General features: G+C 43.4%; 2 protein-coding genes and 1 long non-coding RNA gene across 7 annotated transcripts in view; 2 read left to right on the forward strand and 1 right to left on the reverse strand.

Moving 5' to 3' along the window:
- ZC3H7B (zinc finger CCCH-type containing 7B) overlaps positions 1-8,026 on the forward strand; it is a 50,853-nt gene extending 42,827 nt beyond the window's left edge. For all 4 annotated transcript variants that reach the window (XM_080971365.1, XM_080971364.1, XM_080971367.1 and 1 more), the window contains exons 21-23: positions 1,173-1,303; positions 2,251-2,414; positions 3,490-8,026. In XM_080971365.1, coding sequence (XP_080827491.1) covers positions 1,173-1,303; positions 2,251-2,414; positions 3,490-3,682 — 488 coding nt within the window. In that variant the 3' untranslated portion in view covers positions 3,683-8,026. The remainder of the gene's footprint in view (positions 1-1,172; positions 1,304-2,250; positions 2,415-3,489) is intronic.
- Positions 8,027-14,665: 6,639 nt separating this feature from the next.
- The window catches only part of TEF (TEF transcription factor, PAR bZIP family member), a 28,292-nt gene continuing 16,002 nt past the window's right edge, over positions 14,666-26,955 (forward strand). Inside the window, exon 1 of one of the 2 annotated variants that reach the window (XM_080971931.1) lies at positions 14,666-14,864. In XM_080971931.1, the coding sequence (XP_080828057.1) occupies positions 14,762-14,864 (103 nt within the window). In that variant the 5' untranslated portion in view covers positions 14,666-14,761. Of the gene's footprint in view, positions 14,865-25,969; positions 26,253-26,955 lie in introns of those variants that run through there. The other variant, XM_080971932.1, reaches the window with a different exon arrangement.
- Positions 19,303-21,763, reverse strand: LOC308457782. Its single transcript, XR_013977114.1, has 2 exons — positions 21,475-21,763; positions 19,303-19,881 (listed from the first exon to the last, which is right to left on the reverse strand). It is a non-coding gene; the product is annotated as an uncharacterized lncRNA (long non-coding RNA).

Here is a 26,955-nt window from a genome sequence, read left to right on the forward strand (position 1 = left end):
GCTGTTAGCCAAGCATGTTCTTGCCTTGCTTCTGTCTCCTCCATTATTAGAGCTCCGGGGGTGATGATTGGTGGAGGGATGGAATCCAAGAATTATCCAGGAATCTAGGCTACTGGTGTTGTGAGCTCTGGTCCTGGGGCCAGGAGTTCTGGATCTGGCAGGGTTGCTGGCAGTGAAATCTGCTCTGCTCCTCTTATGAAGAGGTTCCAGGTCTGAGTAGGGCTAAACCTGGATAGGATTAAAGCCATGGCTTGAAATTGGTTTACAAACCATAGTTCCCTAAAACTACGGTTAATGTCAGGAAGGGGGTGCAGATGACTCCAGAGAGCAGAGGAGGGAGGAGCGCATGCACAAGACTTGACTCCCAATCCACAGATACCCGCAGTTTACAGGAGTCAGCTTTAAATAGGAACCACTAAATAGGAATTTAAATAGGAATTGTATTCCAAAATGTCACACGCATGTATAGCTATCTTCTTCTCTGCCGGCTGAAACTGTGTCCTGCACCTTGTGCTATTTTATTTTTATTTTGTTTATTTATCGCATTTATATCTCACCTTCTGGGCAGCCTTCCAGGGGCCACATTCCAGTAATGAGCAGGGCCAGAGGCAAAAGTGGCTTTTAACTTTGTACAGTAGTCTAGTTTCTACACTCAGACACCTACCCCTCTATTCTTCATCTAGACAAGGGAGAGCTATTATCAGAGTCCAGGGACAAATTCCACCCATCAAAAAACACCCAAGGGGGGGTTGAAGCTGGGTTGGTGGGGAGGTAGCCTAGGGGTGTGGGGTGGAGAGAGTCCCAGGGCCCAGATAGAGAACCTTGGAAGTTCACATTTAGCCCCCATGCCTGAAGTTCCTAACACCTGCCTTAAAGAAAAAAGTATTTTTGTAAGTCCTTTCAGGTGTGGTGGGGCTTTGGCTCAGTGGCAGAGCACGTCTTTTGCATGTGGCAGGTCCCAGGTTCAAATCCAGGCATCTCTAGGTAGGGCTTCTAGAGAGACCCCTGTCTGAAATGCTGAAGAGCTGAGCTACAAGAATGCTAAGATAATATCAAACTAGATGAGCTCTTGCTCTGATTTTGGTATAAAGCAGCTTGTAAAGCTTTCCTCTTGGAGATATTGTGCTTGGTATGACAGAAAGGAGGCTCATCAAACTGATATTTCATTGCAGTTTTGGATATGCAGCAGACCTATGACATGTGGCTGAAAAAACACAATCCTGGGAAGCCGGGTGAGGGGACACCTCTGACATCACGGGAAGGGGAGAAGCAGATCCAGATGCCCACTGATTATGCTGACATGGTAACATCTTTCTCTTGCGCAATCTGTCGCTTGCCATCCATAAGCTGGTTGATGGCCCATTGGGTGGAATGTTGCTGCTCCTGAAGATTTTGCTGTTTTTATGCTGGGGTTGTTGGAATGATTTTTATTGAGAAGCATTGTTTTGTACGTTATGCCGTTGCTCTTAGCAGCAAGCATTTAAGTCAAACAAATAATAAATATTGAACTTTTTATGAAGACAATGTACCATTTTAAAAAAAGAAATGGAGGGCCACTTCATTAATTGCATGTATTTTGCTGGAATGACATGAAGTCTTGGGAAGACCCAATCCTTGTATGAGTAGTGAAATATACGAAGGATTTAATGTTGACTCTATTTTATTACACACACACACCCCTGTGCCCCTGCTCACTGTTTCACTCACCAGTCCCCCTGCCATTCTCCCCACATTAACCCCCAAGAGCTTCTCCTTCCCATCCCATGCAACTACAAAGGTTGCTTTTCACTTTCCCAGCCCCATTTCTGAATTTACTTTTCTGTTCTGTTGTGCAGCCCCACTTTGCACCTGTTTTCACCATCCTCATTGCCATCCCTCCTACTCCCTCTCTTTTGCAGCCCCTTGCACCCAACTTTTCACATGCACCCCCTTTTTTCCTCCCCCTCTTCCTTTTCTCTCCACCACTCCCCCCACAAAACCCAGAAGATCTTTGACACTTGCAAAACATTTTGGAAAATCTAGTTGGCGATCAAACTGTGAAACACATCGAACAATGGATTTCTTTTATTATTATCTGAGCTATTTCTATACAGCTTAATTAGTGGAAATGTTTAAGTCATGGGCAAATTGGTTTTATTGAACGCTAGGCGTGGTGGTGGTTGGAGGAGCCCTTTCTAACCCTTTTATGGAGCAGTTGTTCAGTGAAACAGCACAAAGTTAAAAAACTGTGTTCTGTTATCTGATGGCTAGATGGGTTACCATTGCTGGCTTTGTGGGAAGAACAGCAACAGCAAGAAGCAATGGCAGCAACACATTCAGTCAGAGAAGCATAAAGAAAAAGTCTTCACATCGGAGAACGACTCCAGCTGCTGGAACTACCGTTTCCCAATGGGGGAGTTCCGGCTGTGTGAAAGGTACTGTGCACAAAACTACCCCCTTCTCATCTGGTTACATATGCAGTTAATATGTAACTCCAGATTAATAAAGAGAACAGTCCTTGGCTTCAGCTCTTCCTCACCCCATTGCCGTCTAGCCTTAGGAAGAGTTCTGAAGGACTCAGAAGCTTATGTACTGTTTTGTCACATTTTGGTTGGCCTGGTAGAGTTATTGCCCTAATATTGATTTGGAATTTTCTAATGGGGCAGCACAGCTACTATTTACTTTTCCAGGTTAAATGTTTATTAGTAATAGGTGGAGAGGCGCATCTATTTATTTATTTTTAATAGGCGGAGAGCCAGCTTTTATTTACCGCTGCCAATTCACTTTCTAACTGCTGCCACCAGATGTCTATACTACATTGTTTACCAACATCTTTAACTATATCTCAATAGCTGGTGAAATTCAGACATGGTACAAAACTGGCCAGACACACTTTCATAATAAAAGTAAGGTAAATGTAAAGGGACCCCTGACCATTAGGTCCAGTCGTGACCGACTCTGGGGTTGCGGCTCTCATCGCGCTTTATTGGCCGAGGGAGCCGGTGTACAGCTTCTGGGTCATGTGGCCAGCATGACTAAGCCACTACTGGCGAACCAGAGCAGCGCACGGAAACACCGTTTACCTTCCCGCCAGAGCAGTACCTATTTATCTACTTGCACTTTGACATGCTTTCGAATTGCTAGGTTGGCAGGAGATAATAAAAGTAACAATATATGATTTACTATAAACTATAAAGGCATGATAAGTTTGCTGTTGTTTCTTTAAGACTTACTTATGTTTGCTTTCATAAGGTTATCATATCTTTAAACAACAGTTACAGTTTAGATGTTGCTCAGCTCCAGCTCCCATCATACCTGACAATTGACCCGGCTGGCTTGTTTGCCAAAAAAGTGTCCCTCTTTTGCCTTGGGCCCTTGCTATGTTTCGTAGAAAAAAACCCTTTGTAGTTTGAAATTAGTTTTCTGATGTCAGATACTGAAGAACTGAGGGAAATGGTTAAAAATGAAAAAAACCTAAAGTCTCTTAAGCCATGTGTTGTCCTCCTGCAGATTCCAGAAGACAAAATCCTGCCCTGAAGGGGAGAAGTGTCGCTCTGCTCATGGCCAGGATGAACTGACAGAGTGGCTGGATCGGAGGGAAGTCATGAAGCAGAAGCTGGCCAAAGCCCGCAAGGATATGCTGCTGTGCCCCAGAGATGACGACTTTGGCAAATACAGCTTCCTATTAAGGGATAGCATATAATTTACTGAGGGTGGTGAGAAAACAGGCAGGTTTTCAGAACCAGAGATGTGGGAAGGGAAGGAGCAGGGCAGTGACAAAGAGACTGGTAGTTGTTCCACAAACCTTTCTTTGATTGTAAGATAATCAAGATGATTTACTGATGTTGAATGGGATTTTGAATTGATTCATCTATAGCCAGGGAACATGATGCTCCTTTTGTTGTTCTATCTCCCCTGCTCCCTTTTTAAATATAATTTTTCAATCTACCACTTTTCAACTTAAAAAAAAAAGATACTGTTTTGCGGTGTTTGGTAAATAAGAGGGAGGGGGCTTCTCACTTTGGTTCCCAAGATCCTGGATCCTTTATTTGGGGTGCCTGATTGCTGGAATATTGCAGCATCATAGACATGAGCATAGAGAGATAGTGGAGAAATGATGAGCAAGTGGGGTTTTGTTCAGTGTTGGTGACTGTGCAGTGCTGTGTGCTGCATCTCCACAGACACCCAAACTATTGTGTAGAAGAATAAGGAAGTAACTTAAAACAAGCCCAGTTCAAGCTATCTTTAAAGTTTTGAGGTGACTCCGGTGGTTGCTGTAGGCAATAGTAAAAAATAAGATCATATTTTTCTCTGTGTATTCTAAGATTACCTCCTCCTTTCTGCCCATTCCAATCCCTCTCAGGTGAGGGAGGACAATGAATTTCTAGTCCAGCTAGAAAGATTATCACTACATTGTCTTTGGAGATGGAGGCAACAGTATATTCCCTGCCTTCCCATATAGCTAATTCTGTTACCCAAAAAGCAAATTGATAACAGATTATTGTGTCGGACCTTTGTTTGATAAGCATAACTGTGAAGATTCTTCCTCCTACAGTTGGAGCAATTGCACAATGCAGTCTTTACCTCTCCGTAGAGGCACCTAAAACCAAGATGCTCTTTTGAGGATTGACACGTGCTTAAGAAAAATTAATGTTTGCAGGTTGTGCAGAGAGCCTGCTCAGTTGTTACTGAAAGTGTGCCAGTTCCACCTTAGTGGTCCCCCCCCCCTGTATTGGATAGATGTGTGTGTCTGCAAAGACCAAAAAGCAATGATAGCAGAAATGGACAGAAATTATGTAAAAGGAATCCAGTCGTTTAGATTAAAAAATGTTTGCCATATAAAAAGCAGAGTCAGGTTGGAAACCTTTTTTTTTTTTTTTTTTGCCATGTAAAATATGTGGTGCCACTCAGATAATAAAAAATGTAACTATACTTGAAATCAAAGATAGAATTAAATGCAAAGAGAGAAGTTAAAAATATTTCCACAAGAGAAACTGGTTAAACCAAGGTTACAAAGTAGGAGAATAAAACCTTTCTTGCATATGAATGTTTCATTTCCAAAACTAATATATTATCTACAAATAGCCTCCAGCAACGAGAACACATTAAATCAGCTTTCTGTCCCTTCTCTGACAGTGGACAAGGTTCCTAGAAGTCAATACGATCTCTTCTATATCAGTACTATTTAATACACCTTTTGAAGTGAGCTTCCAGAGGCTATCGTCCAAAGCATGCTTTCTATGAGTTAAGTTCCACTGAACGCCATGGGGCCTGCTTTTGGAGTAAGCATGTTCAGCACTGGGCTGTAAACGTCTGCAAAAAAATGATGGGAACATTAAACAAAACGTTCTGTGAAATGGGGGTTGAAGAAGGGGGGAAAAGTGCTTTCATTTTATGACACTTGGCATGATGTGTGTGTTGGACACATCTGTTCTGGATAAGAATGCAGGTGATCTAAAATGTGCAGAACTTACATTTTTGCAAGCTAAAATGCTCAGCACTTGTGACTGAACAAGTTGGCGCAAATCTGTTTTTGGGTCTAAGAGGAAATGCACTAATATGTGTATTACAAATTAGTATGCAGTATTGGAATATTTGCTTTATGTTTTGCAAGCAGATGATGTGTGATCTAAATGAGGAGGATTTCATGCTGAGATGTATCTATCTAGGACCTGCAGTCTTGGTTATACTATCTATTTTATGAAATTGTCCAACTAAGAGTTTTTGATATTTAATCAAATTTTATAACCCTTTCCTACTTAAATAATATTAATTAATATAAGCTATCCCTATAGACATGAAGAGGCCCAAATAATTGTGATCAGGAAGGGGAAGTAGAGTGAGCAGGGGAACATAAGATCACTAGGTTAGGGTTCTCTGAAACCTTTTGTTGCTTTATTTTCTTTCTAACTGATGATCAGATGCCCCATTACTCATTTTTGTCAGTATCTGGCCTTCACACTTATTAACCCACTTGTACCTATCGTAAAACCAGTTTAAAGATATTTGCTCTTTTTATAAGCAAAACCAGCTACTTGTTTTCAAATAGGCTTATTTTGTTGGACGAAAAACTCGTATTCCTAAAGAGGAGATGTAGGTACTTTTCATTGCTATCTTCTAGGAGAAGGTTATAGCTTTTTGTGTGTTTAACTCCCAGTGAATGGTAGTCATGTACCCTGACCACCACCATTCCATGGAATAATCCACCCGTACTTTTCTTGAAAGCTATGATTCCCTTTTATTGATTTGATTATTCTAGAATTTGAAACAAAACCACTCATATCATGTTATGTGTCTTCCATTGGCCTAGATTTTGATAAAAAGGGAGTTGGCATTTTCTGCTGTCTTGCCAGTTTAGTAGTCTTAATTAATTTGACACTGGATTAAGCAAAGCCACAGAAATTCAACTGCAACTGAATGAGCCAAATTTCTCCCCTTCCCACACATAAGCATTCTGTGTATTTGTTTGTTGTCTGCTTGGCCATTATGCTTTCAGTCTGTTGGTCCTATTTCTCAAAATACTGATGAGAGCAATTGACCAGCTTCTGGAGTTGAAATGTTAACCTATTTGGGACAGACAGAGGAAAACACACATAAGAAAATGGATGTTTAAAATTCTTAAACTATCTGCATCTAGAAATGTAACTATATAAGTGTATGCTCTACCATGAGTTATAATATGTGAATTTATTTAGATTATGGGGTGGGAAATGTTTCCTTTCCTCTTTAATTAAAAAATAAACTGCTTTGCAGCCTTTTTTACTCCAATCAATACTACTTTGATGGGGGAGAAAAGGGCTTTTGTGGTTTATGGAAGCAGAGTTTATAGGGGTGGGAACACATATTCCTGGGCATTGCAGTGAGAATCAACTTTTGTTTTTTCCTGATATGATAACCTGATATGTGGTGTTGCAGTATTTTGTCACTGGACTTGTTCTAGTGTGTATATATGTAACCCTTCCATAAAACATATATACACAGGTATTAAATATATCACTCTATATAATATTATATATGTATGTGGTATTGAAGGAATCTTTTTTTATTGAGGGTTAAGGAAAAGGACTCTAGCTAGGGAAATGCAGCATCTCTTATTGAAACAAAATGATGTTGGGGGGAGGAACAGTTCTGTTGCGTTGAAAAATAATTATTTATGTTGACAGGGGATCATTACTCCAATTAGTGGTGAACTCACCCATGTAAATATCTGCCCATTCCATGGAAAGAAATGTTCATCTAATAAATAAGGTGCTAAAGAAGGCCTTTTGATTATTTTCTTAAGAAAATGGACATTGTCAAGAGCAGGGGGTGGTACTTTGTCCTCTGTTTATCTTTCCCCCTTTGTCTTTATATAAATAGGATGGGATTATTTTTTGTGCTATGGCATCTCACTGTATCCATAGCACTAACAGTTCTTCAGTAATCAAGGGTGTCAGCCCAGTGCTCCAGAACAACTGAATAAAAGAAATAAGCATTTGGATAACTACCATAAATGACCTACCAAGGGAAAGATTTTCAGGAGGGCAGACACATCTGAGAATTATAATGAAATTAGGTCACTGGTTATGTTTTTTAATACTGAACAAACTGTGCTACAAAGAGCTTGGCAATGCTCCTTTCTTAACATAAAATAAAGTTATTGGTTCAGTCACTGTATTATAAAATGCTCCAAAAAAGGAGGGAGGACTCCTTTCCCAGATCCTCAAAGTTGAGGGAAGGGTAGGTTTGAATGGGATAGTGATTAACCAGGCCTTCAACCAGGCCATCCCTAAGAAATTGAGTGATAGGGGAAAGCCAGTGAAGGGAGATGCTATATTTCTAAGCTGATCTTGTAATAAGTTGGAGAGTCCTTCAAAATGTCTTTGTATTACTATATTTTAAGAATACCACGCTTTACTATTACAAAGAAATCCATAGTACCTTTCAGAAGGTCTAGTATCCAAGATAATAATGTAGATGTTCTAACAACTTTCTTGTTCCTAATGAGACAGATTTGCTTCTTTTAGCCTTTGTAATAGAAAATAAAAGTGTGCACTTTAAACCCTCACCGTGTGTGCTGTATTATTCCTTGGAATGAGAATGGCAAGGTGGCTCATCTGTTTCTTCATGCATGGGCAATATGGCTGGTATGAAACATGATCAAAAGGTGATTCATTTGTGGCCTAGGATAGATATTTCTGTTTTAGCTACCTCTCATTTAAAATGAAATACCAAGTCTCATGTCACACAGTTCCCATGATGTCACTACTCTCATTACTTACGTACTTCAGATGTGGGGAACCTCCAGATGCTGCTGAATTACAACTCTTAGCATCCCTGGCAATTGGCCGTTCTTGCTGGGACTGTTGGGAGTTGTAGTTCAGCAACATGTAGAAGGCCAAAGTTTCCCTACCCTTGATGTCCTTGGTCAGCACTCCTGATCAAATGACTGTTGACCCATCCCACTTGTACGTACCACAATGACATTGGCATTGCTTACTGAAAAACAGAGGGGCAAGAATTCACTTCTACACCACTGGTTTGTTACCCAGGTGAGGGAACACCTGAAATAAAACATGGAACTAAGAGAATAAAAGCAAGTGCAACAGATCCAAGTTAGGGACCTAGTTTATTAACTACTGCACATGAGGACAGAACAACTTAATAATAAATAATAATAATAATAAATTTTATTTATATCCCGCCCTCCCCAGCCGAAGCCAGGCTCAGGGCGGCTAACAACACTAAAATAATACAACATTCTAAAATCATTTCATTAAAAAATTAATTCAAATCAAATTGATGGCAACCATTGGGCTAGAGTTCTGTGAAGATTGCCAAAGGAGGAAGTCAGGCTGTGCCCTGGCCAAACTTAGCAGGGTTGTTCTTGCCAAACTGCCAGTTAAGAGAGTCTGCCCAGAGGCAAATCAGAACAAAGCTTATACAGTATAGTAGTTCAAGCACAGCACTCTTAAAGAGTCATAAAACATCAAACCTTCTACTTACATCTACCCCAGCCAATAAGGCCAGTGGCCAGGGATGGTGGGAATTGTAGTCCAAAAGCATTTGGAGGGCCACAGGTTTTCCAACTGTAGTATAGACTGGCTAAATATGCAGATCATGCTTGATTTTTTAAAAATGATAATCAGCAGGAGAGAAGTCCAGAGGAAGATCTTCTGAAACTCTAATTCTGCCTACATGCAGTAAAGTGTGTGCAAAGGAGAGAGAGAAAATGTATGTAAACCATTAAACTTGCTGCATGGTTCACATTCATGTAAATCCTGCCTAATCTGAGAGGCGGTGCCTGTGCCATGCAGGAAGGTGGTTATGTACTTTATAAGCACACTGACAGTTCTTGTTGCTATTTAGAGATCTTAGCACATGGCCCATACATTCATGGGGCTTGTGGCCTTATTACAAAGAGTTGTGTACAGTTAGCTTGGTGTACTTCACTATACCTCAGGTTAATCAGCTCTTCAGTCTCCCAAGCTTCTATGGTAGCAAATTGCCACAAAGCAAATTGCTGTTTGAAGATGTCAATAATCACAATGTAGGGTTATAAATACATGTAAGCATGATTGGCGCTTTTGGCCATATAGTATTGTAGTGCAACTTCATCTGAGACAATATTTCAAATATGTGACTTAAAGCATTTTTTTTCTCACCCGCTGCTGATGTGCAGGTGTAAAAGACGAAAAAACAACAACCCTGGAGTGAAAGTTCACAAAACGGCTTGCTGATGCCTTGTGGAGGGATGGAAGAGGCCTGTTACTTTGTGGTGTTGTGTTTTTTTTAAATCAAAACTGGTGTCAGATGATTATACCACCCATTGCTGATCAAAGTGAGGGGAAGTACACAGCCAACGAAGAGTCTTAACTTTGAGAGGAAAAGGGGAAATGGAAGTCCATGGGATGGTGTGGGCCACAGGAAGTGCTTATTTTAGGATGTCACATGTACTGTTTACTAATAATTGGGACATTCATGCCATCACACACTGATTGGCATGAGGACTACTGAGGTCAGGCAAAGGACGTCAGAAGAGCTCTGCCTGATCTCACTGTGGCCAGCTAGGTGCCTGGGGGGAGCCACAAACAGGACATGAACACACACGGCACTCTGCCCTCAGTCTGGATTCAGTCACTGGCTAGAAGGTCCAGAGGCTTTTCTCCCTCATAATATTAAAGCTGGGCAAGATGGCAATGAAGCTGAATGTTAGAAGCACAAAGCATAAAGGAAAGGAGGTACTTCTTTACACAGCACATAGTTAAACTACAGAATACGCTCCAGTAAGATGTAGTGATGTCCACCAAGTTAAATGGCTTTAGAAGGATTGACAAACTCATGGAGGATAAAGCTAAGTCCTACCTCTGACTTCAGAGGTAGTATTCTGTGTATGGTGGTACCTTGGGTTAAGTACTTAATTCGTTCTGGAGGTTCGTACTTAACCTGAAACTGTTCTTAACCTGAAGCACCACTTTAGCTAATGGGGCCTCCCGCTGCTGCAGCGCCGCCGGAGCACAATTCCTGTTCTCATCCTGAAGCAAAGTTCTTAACCTGAGGCACTATTTCTGGGTTAGCGGAGTCTGTAACCTGAAGCGTATGTAACCTGAGGTACCACTGTATCAGTTTCCAGGAAGTGCAAGTGGGGCCAATGCCATTGCACTCAGGTCCTGCAAATGAAAAAGAATACTGGGCTAGATCCAGCTTACGTTCTCTTAGGGCTGCAAGGGACAGGGTTCTACAGGCCCTCTTCCATCCAAAGAAAAGGCTGCTTGGCTGTCCTAAGAACGTAAGAGGCTGCTGGATCAGGCCAGTGGCCCATCTTGTCCAGCATCCTGTTCCCACCGTGGCCAACCAGATGCCTGTGGGAAATCCCCAAGCAGGTTCTGAGCACAGGAGTCCTCTCCCCTCCTGCAGTTTCCAGCAACTTGTATTCAGAAGCTTCGCTGCCTCTGTGGAGGCATGGTCATTGTGGCTACTAACTACTCATGGCCTTCCCCAAGGATCGTCTTGTCAGTTGCCCCAAAACTGTAGGTAGGTGAAAGAAAAAACATACCGGCTGCAGTCATTGGTTAGTGGCTTAAGAACAGGTGGGAGGTTGCCCATCCCTCAGAGCAAGAGCAGACATAACAGCTACCATCTGCTCTCAGAGTCAGTGCCATGCGGGGAGGATGGCTATGCAAGAGTTAGGAAAAATTCAATTATATTTTTTTAAACAATTATTTACAAAATATTTGTACAAGTTGCTGAGAGCCTTAAGTGGCATGGGACATAAATTGAATAAATACATAACCGTTTGAAACTGTTGGGAAACTTTCTCAGTTTTTTGTTTTGTTTTCAATTTGTGATTAAGTGGTTTGCCATGTTTGGCTATGTATTCCTAACATGATCCAAATGGATTAGGCAGCTAGGAATGATCAGGTTTGGCAAAGCGTTGGAAGAATGCTTCCAAGTCTCTGTTAATTAACTTCAGTTTTTACTGGTTTTAGTTTCTTCATCCAAACACATAGTTTTCTAGATGGGATTCAACCACCTGGTCACCATCTGGTAATCCTGATATACTTTTTTTCTTCTAAGTGTATCATCACTATCATTCTATTTGGAATTTTATTTTCTTCCCCAAAGGCAGCTGTTTCAGCTATTGGTGTATCATATCCACTGTGTCCAAGAGAACTGGCAACTAATCTGATACATTAAAGAGAACATTTGGCTGTGAACATGTTGGAGACTTGGGTTCAAATTCTCACTCAGCTATGGAGGTCTATTCTACAGATCTGGTGGGACACAGTGGTACCTTGGTTCTCAAACTTAATCCGTTCCGGAAGTCCGTTCCAAAACCAAGGCATGCTTTCCCATAAAATGTAATGCAAAATGGATTAATCCATTCCAGACTTTTAAAAACAACCTCCAAAACAGCAATTTAACATGAATTTTCCTATCTAACGAGACCATTGATCCATAAAATGAAAGCAATAATGTACTGCAGTCACACAATCAATCAGTAGCTGAACTGGGTTCCACATGGTCACACACCAAGAAAAGAGCCACATAAACACAAAATAAATAGCAAAAACAGACAGACCTCAGCGTAACTCTCCAAACGAAAGTGTGGCACTCCAAACAGAAGTGTGGCACTCAAATTGGAAGTGTAACACTCAAAATGGAACACGTTCTACTTCCGAAAAAAGTTCGCAAACCAGAACACTTACTTCCAGGTTTGCAGTGTTTAGGTTCCAAGTTGTTTGAGAACCAAGGCATTTGAGAACCAAGGTACCACTGTATTTGGTCTATTCTCTTGTGGTGACAACGGTATTCAGCTTTCAGGCTGCTAGGCTAATTAGGCTTGGCACACCCACAAATGTGACAGGGGTGTGGGTGTGTGGGTGTTTTGCAGGTATTTCAGTTCCTTGCACTGGGCAAGGATCTTGCAGGTAAGGCCTCCAGGCTCCAAGCAGTGTGTGGGAGGGACTTGTGTAACGGGTGCCAGGGAAGAGCTGAGGCTTGTTAACATTGCTTCTGGGCAACTTGTCTGGGTGTGAAGCGTGACTGGGGGATGGGATAGCTGACTGCACCCATTGGAATAATCACAGTTTTAAGCAGGCTTTGCAACACCTATCGCTACTGGACTGAGATGCTGACATAATCACACAACTGATTCAAAATGGTACCAGTCTGTCTCTTTGTATAAAATAGACGGCACACACTCCATCCAAAGAACCCTGGGAACTGTAGTTTGTTAAAGGTGCTGGGAACTGTAGCTTTGTGAAGGGTTAACTCCAGTTCACAGGATTTAGGGGACGTTGCCTTAAAGTATGTTATGTTCACAGTGTGATAAAGTATTTGAACATAATTAGGAACATGATGCCTAATAAAGCATGACTTAAAACTGATGACAAACGTAAGAAGATTAATTGGCAGCTTTGGATGATCCCTCTCAGTATCAAGCTTATATAGCATTAGGAATTAGAGTTATACTTGAGACCAGAAGGGCTCTAAACTTGCCCTGTGGGCCTCTAGATATTGCTGCACCTCTGTTCTCACCATCCCTGGCCACTGGCCTTGCTGGGTGGTGCTGAATGGGTCAGTCCAGAATCTAGTCCAGAAATAGCCAGAGTATGTTTAACAAAACTCAAAGTCTGCTTTATTCAGATAGTGTTGCAGCTAATGAACTAGCCTAAGCTGTTAAAAGGCACCTCTAGCCACCAACGACACTTGTGCCCCAAATATAGCGCCACCCCCAGACTATGTATAAGGTCACTGCTCTATTTTAGTTTTGTATAAATATGGCTTTTAGATAAACAGTACAGAAAGGTTCCTGGAAATCTTGCAACAGATTTTCTGCTGATGCCATAGAAGTAGAAACTAGATTACAAGTAGGGCGTTTTCCACACCCACTAACTCTGAAGCTTAAAGCAGCAGCATGGTGTGTCATTTTACTCCATGAGAAACAGGATGAATGAAAGTGACCCATAATTCTACGGTCTTAGCTACATTGGTGGCACATGCTATAACTTTGGTAGAGTGTATTTGACATCACATGTGCACCCAGCAGCAAAATCAAAAGCAAAGCAGTATCTCAAACAAGTTCTCCCCAACCTGCATTTAATGCCACAAATTCCCACCAATCATAGATGAGTATGCCCATGGCATCTTCAGATTAGTCATATGCAGAATGTGGATCTCTACACATGGCAATTAATTTTCCCTATGATTCCTTTACTCCACACCCAGGCCAGATTAAAGGACCCCACAGCACAATTCTCACACACCATCAATCACTCCAAGAATTGCTGGAATTTGTGTGTGATGAACCACTTGAACTGTAGGTGGTCATCTTCTTTATGAAGAATGGGAGCACAGAATTAGTTTGTGGGCAGCAGGGTTAGTTTGTGGGCAGCAGTTGTGATTCCACCTGAAAGACTGCTTTGTTGCAAACAGAAGCAAGCAAACAAACAAACTCTACCGCTTCTGCCTTGCAGCTTCTATTGCCAGGTCATATATTAGGTAACTGAATTAGGTACCATGGGGTTTTATCCAAGAGATAGAATTGTGATTATACTACTTAAGGTTTATCTAACTTAAGACTAAGAACTTTGATCCTGTGGGTCATGACCCCACACAAGACACAGTAGCATATGAGAAATAAATATAGAATGTTGCCTAAAGTATTCTGATGGAGAAATCAGAAATACTGGCTAAGAGGTGGCAGCTTCCAGGGTCACGCTGCGAACCCCTTCCTAAGAAGACGGATGATTTGCAAAGCCGCTCCACAGTCTGAAAACAAAACAACACCAGGAGGAACTACGGCAACTAATGCATTTATTCTGCCTGATCGAGAGAGAACATATGATTTACTGGCCCGAGGTTGGCATTGTACTTTATGGTTGTGATAGACTTGTTGCGCCGACTGTCAGAATCCTCCTTTGATTTCTTGCCCGTCTCTTCACACTTGAGATTTAAGCCTTTCCTGCGACCGAGCCCATTTCCTCTCGCAAGTTAGGTAACCGGCCCAGTTCTTTAGGGCCTGATTGGCTGCAGCGGGCCCTGTAAACCAGCCCTGGCAGACCGGCCCGGCCCTGTTTGCCATTGGCCAGCGGGGAGTGGGCGGGGCGGGCTGAAGAGTTCTGGGCTGCGTCCGTCTCTGATTGGCTGTTCCTCTGGCAGCCTCCCCCTGCCCGGAGTTGTTGAGCAATATCGCTCCGGGCTCTTCTTGTGACTTCTGCTGAAAGCCCGTTCTCCGCGCGGCCGGCCCTTCTCTTGGGAAGAAGAAACGGGATCGTCCTTCCCCAGCCCAAGGCGGGAAATGTCCAGCTGCAGCAGACTCGGAGCCCCTCCTGCCATGGATTTTCCTGAAGTGCTGAAGTCTCTTCTGGAGTACTCTGTGCCCTGGACGGGATCTCTGAAAGGTAGGATGGGCGCGCCACTCCTTTTGCCCCAAAACCAGATTGGGAGAGGGAGGGGTGGCCGCACAAAAGATATTGGCTTTGGCTCTTCTTTAATTCGACCTAAGCCACGAGGATCGGGAAAGTCGAGAGGAGCGACACGTGCTGAGAGCCACACTTTTCTGGTGCTGCTACATTAGGTGTGGGTCGGGGAGGGGGCGGCCGGAGACTTCGGAGGAAGCTGTCAGATACGTGGTGGGTGTCTTGTATGGATGGACCATGATCTCTCAGCTCAAGCACAACTACTAACGCTGCTGGAGCCATTCTACTTGGGCATCAAAAACTCCCAGGATTTCCATACCTTTTAATTCCGCGAGCTCAGCTCCGGCGGATCATGGCCACAACAACTATCTGACTTTTAGAAGCAGCCCTGTTTAGGGAAGCTTTTAATGTTTGATATTTTATCGTGTTTTTAATATTCTGTTGGGAGCCGCCCAAAGTGGCTGGGGAAGCCCCGCCACATGGGCGGGGTATAAATAATAAATTGCTACTACTACAACAACAACGTCAAAGGGCTTCCAATGAGAGCAAGTCGAAGATCCCACAGGTTTAAATCAGTGTCACGTCGTTTTATGGCGCTGCTTCTGAGGCATGTTGCTGCTTCTCCCTCCACCTCCCATATGAAATAGAGCCATCCGGGAGTAGGATGCTTTAACATGTGCTCCGATGGGCTTTGGGATCCGTTGGCTGATGCTTTCTCTTTCCCGTTATGTAGGCGTTTGTTTGGGGGTTGTTGTTTTTAAGTCGCTCGCTGTATTTCTGGCTGTTGACCAGGAATTCGTCTAAATGCTGTGGTGCCTATTTTAGATATGGTCCTGGTTACTATAACACAAGCTGGTGGTCGTTTCAGGGTCCCAAACATGTGCAAGAAGGCAGATTTTTGTGGAGCAATGTAGTGAGTTGATGCAGTGGGGAAAGCCTGCTGAAAGAAATTGCCTGCTATGTGAACTGACTGTGGCAACAGGAGAGTGATGATGGCAAAAGTTCAGTTGGAATGTTGTGCCATGAAGAAAATGGGACTAAAGGAGATACGTGTTGTTTTTTAGGTCCCTCTAGCATCTTCCTTTTGTCATTGTCTTGTTCGTCCTCTACTTCTTCCTTTCAGAAACCTTTGCAACAAGCCACTGGTATAAAAACGGAGCCAGATGTCTGTTCTGTGACATCCGCCCCCCCAGAACTATTTGATATTATGGTAAAAGATCATTGGAAACAGGAGGTCCAATTTAGCTCTGGCAAAATAATTAGAACTGCAACCAAGAGGAAAAATTATGCAGACCAGACAGTTAATCCAGAATCAAATAGTACGTAATTGTTCTGATAGGGGGTTGTTTTGACAGTTTAGATACCACCTAATTATAAATGTATCCAAGTGGTTTACATCAAGTTCAACAAATAACCATACAGATTAAATCAGTTAAAAACTATTAAATAAGAAATTACTTAAAATATCTATTGGAATAAAGAAAAGGCTTCGGGTTCAACAGGGAGCGGGGGATGCTTGATATTAGTTAGGAGGGAGTTCCACAAAATTGGGTCCACAATTCTGAATGCACAGCTCCTGATGGATATGAATTGTGCTTCCAGGACATTCAGTACCGAAGGACTGAAACTACCTAGCAGATTTTAGATAAACAACATGTGAAGAACAGTGGCGGGCAACGTGCAGTCTTCCAGATGTTGTGATACTACTCCAACTCCCATCAGCCCCAACCAGGATGGTTGATTGGCAGGGATGCTGGCAGCTGCAGCCCAGTAACATTTGGAGGTTACAGGTTGTCTGTCTCTGGTTTTGTTTGAACATACAAAGGAAACAGATCTTTGAGGGCGATGATTTACTTTTCACTGGATGTGGTTTATCTTGGCTACTCAGAAGCTGAATTCTTAGATTATGCTATCTTTGAAACGTTGTCAAGGGAACCTCCCTCTCCCTTAAGCAAACAACTTTCCATTTTTACTCGCATTGTCCTTTGTAACTTAAATAAAGCAAATGCACATGAACACACACAGAAAGAGAGGTTGCTACTCATTCCTCTAAAACAGGAGTGGGTAACTTTCCTCCTGCCCAATGGCCTCCTTCACCTTGGATCACCTTTCTGGGGTTCACAAGCTAGCAGTGGGTGTGGCCATCCACACACACATTCCTGGAACATACAAGTTCACAGTATCCTCCTTCGGTTGATCCATGTGGTTCAGCTGTCACCCACTCTCCACACATCACATGATTAAGCTGATGAACAGGGAAGGACCACCCCAGTGAGGGTGCTTAGCTCTACCTGCCTCAGTGCTGCCTGTTTATTTATTTTATCTGCTGCTACCCAAATCAGTGTGATCTTGCAGGGGCAGAATTTTTGTAGAGGAGGGCTAGATCAGACCCCCAAGAAGCGGGGCTCCCAAACATGCCATATATATATATATATAATAATTTATAGACCACCCTTCATCATAAGATCTCAGGGCGGATCCCAGACTTACATTGTATTCTATTTATGTTTTGCTTTACCTGCCTATTTTGTTGTTCACTGTCTTTTTAAAAAAATAACGTTTTTCATTTATTCTTTATGGTACAGAAGATACATTTTGAGAAAACGACTGTTACAACAGTAAACAACAAATAACTTGTCATGATAAAATTACAGACATTTGTTATGCTGTGTAATAAAGTTTCATTTGATTACTCTAAAAGATCACATCACATTTTCCTGTGAGTGTTGGCTGGATTTCTGCCAGTCTGAACTATTTATGTATTCAATAAACATTTGCCATAAGTTATAAAGGAAACAGGGGTTGTGTTTGCCCTTTGCTGCTCTGACCTGACATGTTAGTTCATCTGCCAATGCTATTGACCGTACTTTGTTATACCAAGAATCAATGTTCAGTCCAGTGCCAGTTTTCCAACATCTGGCTATCTCCATACAGGCACCAGTCAATAGAAAGCAAAGAGGTCATCATTTGCTGTACACTGCATTGATATTTTAGATGATGGAGCTAGCTATACATATTTTAGTATACAGTATAAATGAGAACTGATTTTCCAATGGCCTGAATGGCTCTGTATTTTCCCCTCAGACCCAATCATCCTCTTATTTGTCTTTCTTTTAAATCAGCATTGACCTTTCCCATATCCAATATAAAATACAGTTTTCTCAGGCATTTAGTTATGGGCCAGTTATGAGTCTCACTGAATTCTCTGTTTTTTTTTCTTTTACTGCCCATGGCTAGTACCAAAAAGGGACTGAGTCTGAAGTTGTTAGACTTTAAGCAAACCAAGAAGGTGCAGCTGGTAGTCTAGGGTGCAGCATTTAGTCTGCTTGGCAGTCAGAACAACTAATTCCAAAAGAACTATAAGTCAAAACGCGTCGTCCAGCAAAGCTGCAAAATCAGTTCCTATGCATTATGTTCCTAAATAATAGCTCACATAGATCCTAAATAATGTATGTGAAACTCCACTATGTGCCAAACCATGGGCCAGTAGTATGACACAATATGGATACTAGTTCAGAACATCAACCCTATGGATGCTTCTGCTATGCCAGAAGGTGACTCTTTCATTTGGTGAACTGAAGCCTGATTTAAATAAGCTGCCAGGCAAGTAAGAACGACCCTGTGAGGCGTCTCATGCACCTGGTGTCTTGCTTAAACTAGGTTGGCCTGCCTTGAGGTGCAGTGATAGCATGCCAGTGAGTGGACACCTCGCTGGAGCACACTAGTATTGCATGCATAGAGGTTGAGGGGGTGGTTAAAACGAGAGGTTGGATATGTGGAATGCCAGCTGCACAGGTAAATTCCTCTTGCTCTGGGCATAAAGGTACTATTTTTGGTTTGTGTGCATTGTGAGCCTTCTCAGTAGTTGCGCCTCCCTTATGGAACACCTTCCCATCAGATGTCAAGGGAATAAACATCTATCTGAATTTCAGAAGACACCTGAAGGCAGACGCTACAGAGAGGTTTTTAATGTTTCAGTTTTTTTGTGTTTTAATATTTTGTTGGAAATCACTCAGAGTGGCTGGGGCAACCCAGTCAGATGGGCAGCATATAAATACAAGAACAACAACAATTATTACTGACTTCTATTGGATAAATATAATATATATATTTTTACTGTTCAAAGCTTCAAGTAAAGTTTTGGATATAGATTAAGGTCTAGGCAAATTGCCTAGGGGGCAATGCTGGAGAGAAGCTTTAGTCTCGTAAGTACTGTAAAGTTTGGCTAAATTCAGTTTTATTTACATTTGGGGCAGCTTCTATATGCATTTGCATGTTCTCTGTTAATAATAATATGATTTGTTTGGACCAGGCTTGCCCAAAATAAGGTCTATGATTACAGCTCCTTCAGTGTGAACTCACTTGGAATGTTTGTGCAGGGTTAATACACAGATTGGAAGCTGAACTGAGCACTGAATACTTGCTGGAGAAGCACACTTTGCTCTTGATTATAATCACACTGATACTGAGTTTAGGAAATTAAGAAAGCTAATTTTATTAAAGGGAAAACATACCTGATAGGAAATATCCTTTCTTCTGTCTAACTAAGATGGAGATACAAAGAACCATGGCTGCTCTTTGTTCTCAGCATACAAAGAGAGAGACATACGAGGATGTCTCTTCTCCCAAGGTGAAGAAGAAAATGAGGAAAGCAAGCCTGAGAGTATCAGTCTAACACCTGATGGAAGGTCAGCACAGTTAAAAGAACAGCTCTATGAAGTTTGGAGGTTCCTCTCTCTATATTTTCTCCTATGCAGACCCACCAGTCTTCCATACAAGCTGAGTTTCATCCTAAAACTTCCCACACGACTGAACACTTTTTGTCTGTCAGCCCATTCCCATTCTCTTTGTGACAACAGCTTTGATCTCCACAGCCCCCTCAATAATGGGGTTGGGAGAATATTGATTGTCCTTTTCCTGGATTCAGAGGAACATCCTGTGCAAGTGGTACTTGTTTTTCTTCCCAAGCTGTTGCAGTTAGCCTGCCATTCAAGGATCACTAGAAAACACGAAGACCAACAAAATACACATTAGAAGCAGGAAACTTCTAGCAGAAAACTGACTAGAAAGGAATAAGGGAGAGAAAGGTGTGCTAAGGGAGGAAAATGAGATTGCAGAAAAGCTGAATTATTTGCATTTGTTTTCATAGTGGAAGATGTAGGGCAGATCTGATCACCTGAACCAACCATAGCAGCATGAGAGTCTGAGGAACTGAAGCAAATAGTACTAACAATAAATGAAGTTCTAGGCCACATGGACAATTTAAAATTCACAAATTGCTGGGTGCAGATGGTATCCACCTGAGAGTTCTTTAAAAACTCAAATGCTGATCTTCTAACAAAAACATATACTTTGTTCCTAACATCAGCCTCCATACCTGAGGACTGAAAAGTGGGCAATGTGACACAATTTTTTAAAAAGGGAACCAAGGGGATTCTGGTAGTTACAAGATAGCTAGCTTTACATCTGTTTGGAAAAAGCTTTATTAAAGCTAAAATTACCAAGCATATGGAAGAACAGTTCTTGCTGAAGCAGAGGCGGCATGGCTTCTGCAAGGGTAAGAAGTCCTGTCTCATTAAGGAGTATGACGAAACATATAGAGATGATCCAATCAGCATTATATATTTAGACCAGTGGTTCTCAAAGGTTGTGGTGCTCCACACTGGTGTGGCAGGAGAGGATGGCAATATGGCAGGAAGATTCAAGGATAATCAGTATTTTATTTAGGGAATGATTCGTGTTCTTATGTAGCTGCATTGTTCTATACTTTCTGGATGTCCCATGATCATATTATAAACTAGTTGTGTTCTATGTTATAAATCAAGCACTGCCATGAGATGTCTCTCCCCATGTATTTCTTACACACACACAAATTGGTGGTGCGAACAAATTTTTATTCTGAAAGTGTGGCCCAGAGAAAAAAGTTTCAGAACCACTGTGCTATGGAATTCATTCGCACGAGATGTGATGACTTGGGTGACTTTAAAGGAGGATAATGGCTAGTAGCCTGGATGTCTATGTTGTTCTACCTTTGCTGAGGTGGCCGATCTAGCACCACCTTTCTCACTTCTGAAGATAAGGGAGCTCAGAAGAGCATCTGAGGAAGATCTTAATATCTGGGCAGGTTCATGCAGTCCTTCTGGTATCTCAGTGCTAAGCTGTTTAAGGGCTATAAACATAAAAGCCATGTGCTTGGCAATTGATTGTTAACTAGTTCAGTTGTTTTGAGACTGCTGGGATGTGATCCATTCAACCAGCCAATTACGAATCTTGATGTAGTATTTTGTACTAACTTAAGTTTCTAAGTATTTGGCAAAGGCAGAACCACATATAGTGCATTACAGTAGTCAACCTGGATGCTTCCATAACATAACTATGGCTAGAAGTCATTGTGGTCTCTAAATATAAGACCAAATCTGTCGGCACTGCAGATTGTCGTCTGAGTACAACCCTGCCAAGAAAAGGCTAAAGAACACCATATAAGCTAGATGAACTGCCTACCAACAGAAACTGCACCTGAGTTTCAGTTTATTGGCCTTTATCCAGTCCACGGCTATCTCCAAATACCAGCTTACCGCTTTTGCAGCCTCACCTGATCTCTGATGAAAACAATAAACTGATCTGGGTGTCGTCTGCAGAGTGATGACGCACCTTGTCGCAAATCTCCAGATGACATGTGCCCTGGTTATGATGTTGTCCTTGTGCACTAGAATATGCTAGGTGCTGATGTTGTGTAGAAATCTTATTACCACTAATCCTATTAGTCTGAACTCCAGATTTCATGTTAAGGGATAATTCCTCTCCCAACCATTTTGTAAACAGTTGAAAACAGCAAGCCTTCAGTGGGATTTCAGTGTCACCAGTCCCAGCAATGATGATGTCCAGATCACTGGAGGAAATTGATGCAGGAGAAAATCATGGTCTAACTTTAGGGACCATGGTTTCTTTAGTAGCAATATACCTTAGGACATGGATTCTCAAGCTTTCTACTCCCAGGGCTTACTTGAGATGGATGAAAATCACTGAGGCCCACAAACTACAACATGGTGATGCAGGAGCCAAGCAAAATCCAAAATAGTGGCAGGTGGAGGTAAAGTTTGGCATAATCAACTGGCAATTACTATTACTTTCTACTGATATCTAATCCATTTTTTGAAATTGCTAAATTCTTTGCCTTAGCTTTTTCCTTGTGGCAAGGAGTTCCATAATTCAGCTTTCCTCAAGCTAAGTAAGAACAGTAGCCGTAGAGGTATTGTGACTCAGCCACTCCATATTAGGAAGAATTTGCTGATGCAGTGGCTTTAAGCGAAAAGGGTTTTTCCACACTCAACCTGTACCTTATCCCACCAGACTTCAAAATGTTCAGTGTCCTTTGCCCCTTCTCACTGATCCTTTTGCATTCACCTCTTCCTCCTCTAACAGCTCCCCTCTCTTACCACCTTCCATTCTAATCCCAGGCCAATGAGGAGGCACTGGACAGGCTGTGGTACCAAGGGCCACATGAAAGTGGCCCTTGATTCATTGCTGGGTCCCAGCCTAGTTTGAGAAACACACCGCCCAAGGAAATTCGCCTGTCTCAAGCTGCCTCAAACTACCCTACAAGCTTTACTAGCCATAAATATAATAAAACAGCTTTCTATGCTTGACTGTAATTAGGTAGACTGAGAGCAAGGCAATATTGTGACTCCTGTTGCAGACCAATACTATGTAAGCCATACTGTACATGAACCAAACAGTACCCATTTGTAAAAGTAGCAAAATAACATATTTTTCCGTTTATAAGGCACCCCCATGTATTAGATGCCCCCTACTTTGGGGGACTCCTATTTAAGAAAATGGGGGGAGATGTATCCGTGTACAAGATGCCCCCCCAATTTTTGACATTTTTTTTGGGGGGGGGGAAACCTAGTCTTATACACGGAAAAATACTGTATGTCCTTTTTTATGCCTTCATAATTATTTACATTTATGGTGGTGTCAGGGTGGTTACATGCAATCCTGCTTTCAGTATTGCCCTGCAAAAGCTTCTGGTTGGACATAATGCAATATAGTGGGCAAAAATGCGTAAACATTACATATATTAGAAAACAAACTCACTTAAAAATGCTGATCAATTTTCATGAGGACTTTTTTGTATGTAAATGTAGTGAAGCAAAGTTAAGACTGGAAAAATGAGAAACAGGTTACATGCATATAAAAAGTAGAAATTTAAAACATATTTATATTACAACAAGGATTTTCAGTTAATCTCCAGTTTGCTTCTGCCCACTGGAAGAAGAGAGGCTTGCAACTATGAAAATAAAGGTCTTCTCTTGACTTTATATACCTCTGCTTGCTTGCTTCTATTGCAAACAGCAGGTGGCTTTAGACTGTACTCTGTTCTATTGTTTCTGAAAAGTCTTCAGGAAGCGAGTAGGGACACTTATGGCTGCAATTCTATACTCACTTTGGAGTAAATTCCACTGACCTCAGTCAGACTTACTTCTGAGTAGGCACAGGCTTTCACTGTAAATTATTTTTTATTTTTTTCCCTGCCAAACAGCACTTAAACTGATTTACAGAAAGTAAATAATACAAACTAACAATACATATACTGTAATACATACACATAAAGCAAATACATATATGAAACACTAGGTACACACTAATAGCCACATAATAGTTCTGAACCCAAAAGCTTGATGAAGAAAGGTTTGCTTGAAAACCTCAGATGATTTGGCCTGTCACATCTTTTTGGCAGGAAAGTGCCATAACACTTAATGCCACTAGTGGGACCTAAATTCAAGATCTTAATTCCCAAAGGGGTGGACACAAAGGAAGGCATTCCCAGCTCTAGAAATTGAGGTCCGCAGACTTTTAGGCATGCTCTGAGATGAATTTTACAAGCACATTTGATGCTAGTGTGTCTTCCAAGATTCTAGTACGGTTCAGAACTTCTAGATTACCGGTATATTAATTTGTTTATTCCAACAATGGGTGAATTAAATTTTTCATTCATGATTCATTCTTATGTGAACTGAATTGTAATTATACGAATTGTTTGCGACTGTCAATATGTACCTATTATTGCTTAGTTTGGCTCTAGTGCACTCCTACCCATTGGAGGCTGGGGTCCACTGGGATCTGCAGGGCGGAAGGCAAGGAGGCCAACAGTATACAGTGGTACCTCAGGTTAAGTACTTAATTTGTTCCGGAGGTCCGTACTTAACCTGAAACTGTTCTTAACCTGAAGCACCACTTTAGCTAATGGGGCCTCCTGCTGCCGCCGTGCCGCCGGAGGCTGATTTCTGTTCTCATCCTGAAGCAAAGTTCTTAACCTGAAGCACTATTTCTGGGTTAGCGGAGTCTGTAACCTGAAGCATATGTAACCTGAAGTGTATGTAACCTGAGGTACCACTGTATAGAGCCAGAACCTTTGGCAGGCAGAAGCAGAGCCAGTAATAGGTGAAGGCAACTAATACTGGTTTCTGTCTGGAACCTCCTCCCTGCTAAATTCTACACAGGCAACACTGGGACTAAGGAGCAGAAGTCTGATAAGCACTGCCACCCCCTGGTCTGGTTGTAAATGGACTAGCCTCCACTGTTCCCACCACTGGTGTTTAAAGCCAAGTGCATATAAAAGTTAAAGGTAAAGGACCCCTGAAAGTTAAGTCCAGTCGCAAATGACTCTGGGGTTGCGGCGCTCATCTCGCTTTACAGGCCGAGGGAGCTGGCGTTTGTCCGCAGACAGTTTTTCCAGGTCATGTGGCCAGCATGACTAAGCCGCTTCTGGCAAAACGAGCAGTGCATGGAAATGCCATTTATATTTATTTATCTACTTGCACTTTGATGCGCTTTCGAACTGCTAGGTTGGCAGGAGCAGGGACCGAGCAACGGGAGCTCACCCTGTCGCGGGGATTCAAACCGCCCACCTTCCATTTGGCAAGCCCTAGGCTCAGTGGTTTAGACCACAGTGCCACCCGTGCATATGGCATTAGCTAAATCCAGTCTGTTGAGAAATACTCCTGTTTGTTATGCTTTCCTTCCTTGAACAGGAGTTCAGAGAATTCCAGGGACAAAGAAAATTACGTAATGTGCACTGGGTGTAGACACTCTGGCCCCATCTCTGATGTGTGCAGCGAACACTACTTGAAACACAGTGGGGAGAGAAACGACTCTTTTGCCTTTTTAAGCCATGGGGGGCATACATACCCTATTTTAAAAGGTTTTATTTAAATGGATTTCTGTATCGCTGTACTTTTACAAAATATGGCAAGCTCTTTTGCAGGTAACTGCTTCAAAAAGTGGAGAATAAGTTATTTAAATATGACAGAAACTTCCCACTGACAACCTTCCTTGGAGGTTTTTAGTTGGATGGCTATCTGCCATGGATGCTTTAGCTGAGATGCTTGCATTGCACGGGGTTGGACTAGATGACCCTCGGGGTCCCTTCCAACTTTACGATTCTCTGACAATGGGTGGATGCTATTTTTAAACGAAGTTCAGAGGCGTATGGGTGTGTATGGTAGGTGAAAGAACAAACTGTGCGTGTTCCTGTTTTCCTGCAGAGGGTGTGAGGGGCTCCCTTTTGGAAGCCTCATTGTTGTTGCTGCTGTTCCTCCTGTGAATGCGCTTGCTGGCCTCCAATTCGGCGAGCTTTGTGACCTCTAAAGACGCCAAGCTCCTCTTTCCGGGGCTGCCCCGCTGGGCCCCCTCCGCCGTCCCGGCACCCCTTTGGTCCCCTCATCTTCCACTCCCCCTCCTTCCCACGCAGGTGAAAAGGGCTCCGCCGCCTCCCTCTGCTGGTTACCCTGGCGCGCACCCTTCGCTTCAAGGCTCACTTAAGGTCAGAGCCGCGGGTGCGCGTCGCGCGCAAAGCAATAGGCGTCTCGGCGGCATACCCGCCAGCGCGTGGGGCGGGGCCTCCATGCTAATGAGAAACTCACCCCTCCGCTGCACGTGCCTGGCGGCCAGCCCCGCCTTCCCGGAGGCCCTAGCCAATCGCAGGGCGCAGAACGCGAGGGCGGCGACGCTGGGCTCATGAATAGTAAAAGCGCCTCGGGGCCCCCCGGAGAAGCCGCCGTCCGGAGCGGCGCACGCGCAGTCGTCGTCAGTGTCGAGTGGTGGCGGGTTGGCCCCTCCCTCTCGCTTCGCGGGCGCCCCCTCAGCTGGCCTCGTTCGCTCGCCCCTCTCAGGGCCTTCACGGGGAGGGTGGGGGTGTCTCGGAAGCCGCCGCCCGCCGCCCGCTTGGTTATAGTATGTCCAGCCGTGCCGCGCACCAGGAAGCGGCGGGGACCGCGGGAGCCGCGCAGCAGGAGCGGGGCCTGGCGGGCGCCTTCCCCTTGGTGCTGAAGAAGCTGATGGAAAACCCGCCGCGGGACACGCGCCTCGGTGAGGGCGGCGGCGGGAGCGCGGGGGGCTCCGGGCAGGGCGGCCGCTGCGGAGCGAGCCGGAGGGTTGGAGGGGAACGGCGCGCGCAGAGTCGCATCCATTTTGCGGCGCTCTGGCGCCCCGGTTTGTCCTTCGCCTGCCATGATCCGGGCGGCTTGTTTACGCGCCTGAGATGAGCAGCACCAGCCCCTCCTGCACGCTTACGAGGGAGCAAGCCTTGCCGTGCAAACGTGCCTCGGGTGGCACCGCAAGGGGTCGTGGCGGAGGAGGCAAAACAGCGGCTCCTCCCGCAGCGTTAAGGGGCCGATTTGATCTCCCGTTTCCCCATAACCACAGTGGCAGCGTGGCTGCCAAAACTACACACGGAAAGGCCAGGCGCTCTCTTCGCTGCGCCGCCCTTCCCGATCCAGAGAAACGAGCTGGAGACAACAGATGGGGATTTCATCAGGGCTTCAAGCGAATACTCTTTGCAAATATTCAAGGTTGAGTTGCGTGGGGGGAAGTGAGGGGGAGGCATTTGCCCTGGTTGTTTTGATGCTTCGTGGTATTCCAGAGATGGAGGTGCTTCTGGTTAACGTAAGCATGCATACGTGTTCTGGAGCCGCCCTTCCCAAGTGACACACCTGCATGCACATTTCTCCATCAACATTCCAAGATGGATGTGAATGTAAATCTTGTTTTGTAGATGTGGCAAGGATGGCTG

This window comes from Podarcis pityusensis (assembly GCF_964106645.2).
Source record: "Podarcis pityusensis genome assembly, chromosome: 10".
In the NCBI taxonomy this organism is placed as follows: domain Eukaryota; kingdom Metazoa; phylum Chordata; class Lepidosauria; order Squamata; family Lacertidae; genus Podarcis; species Podarcis pityusensis.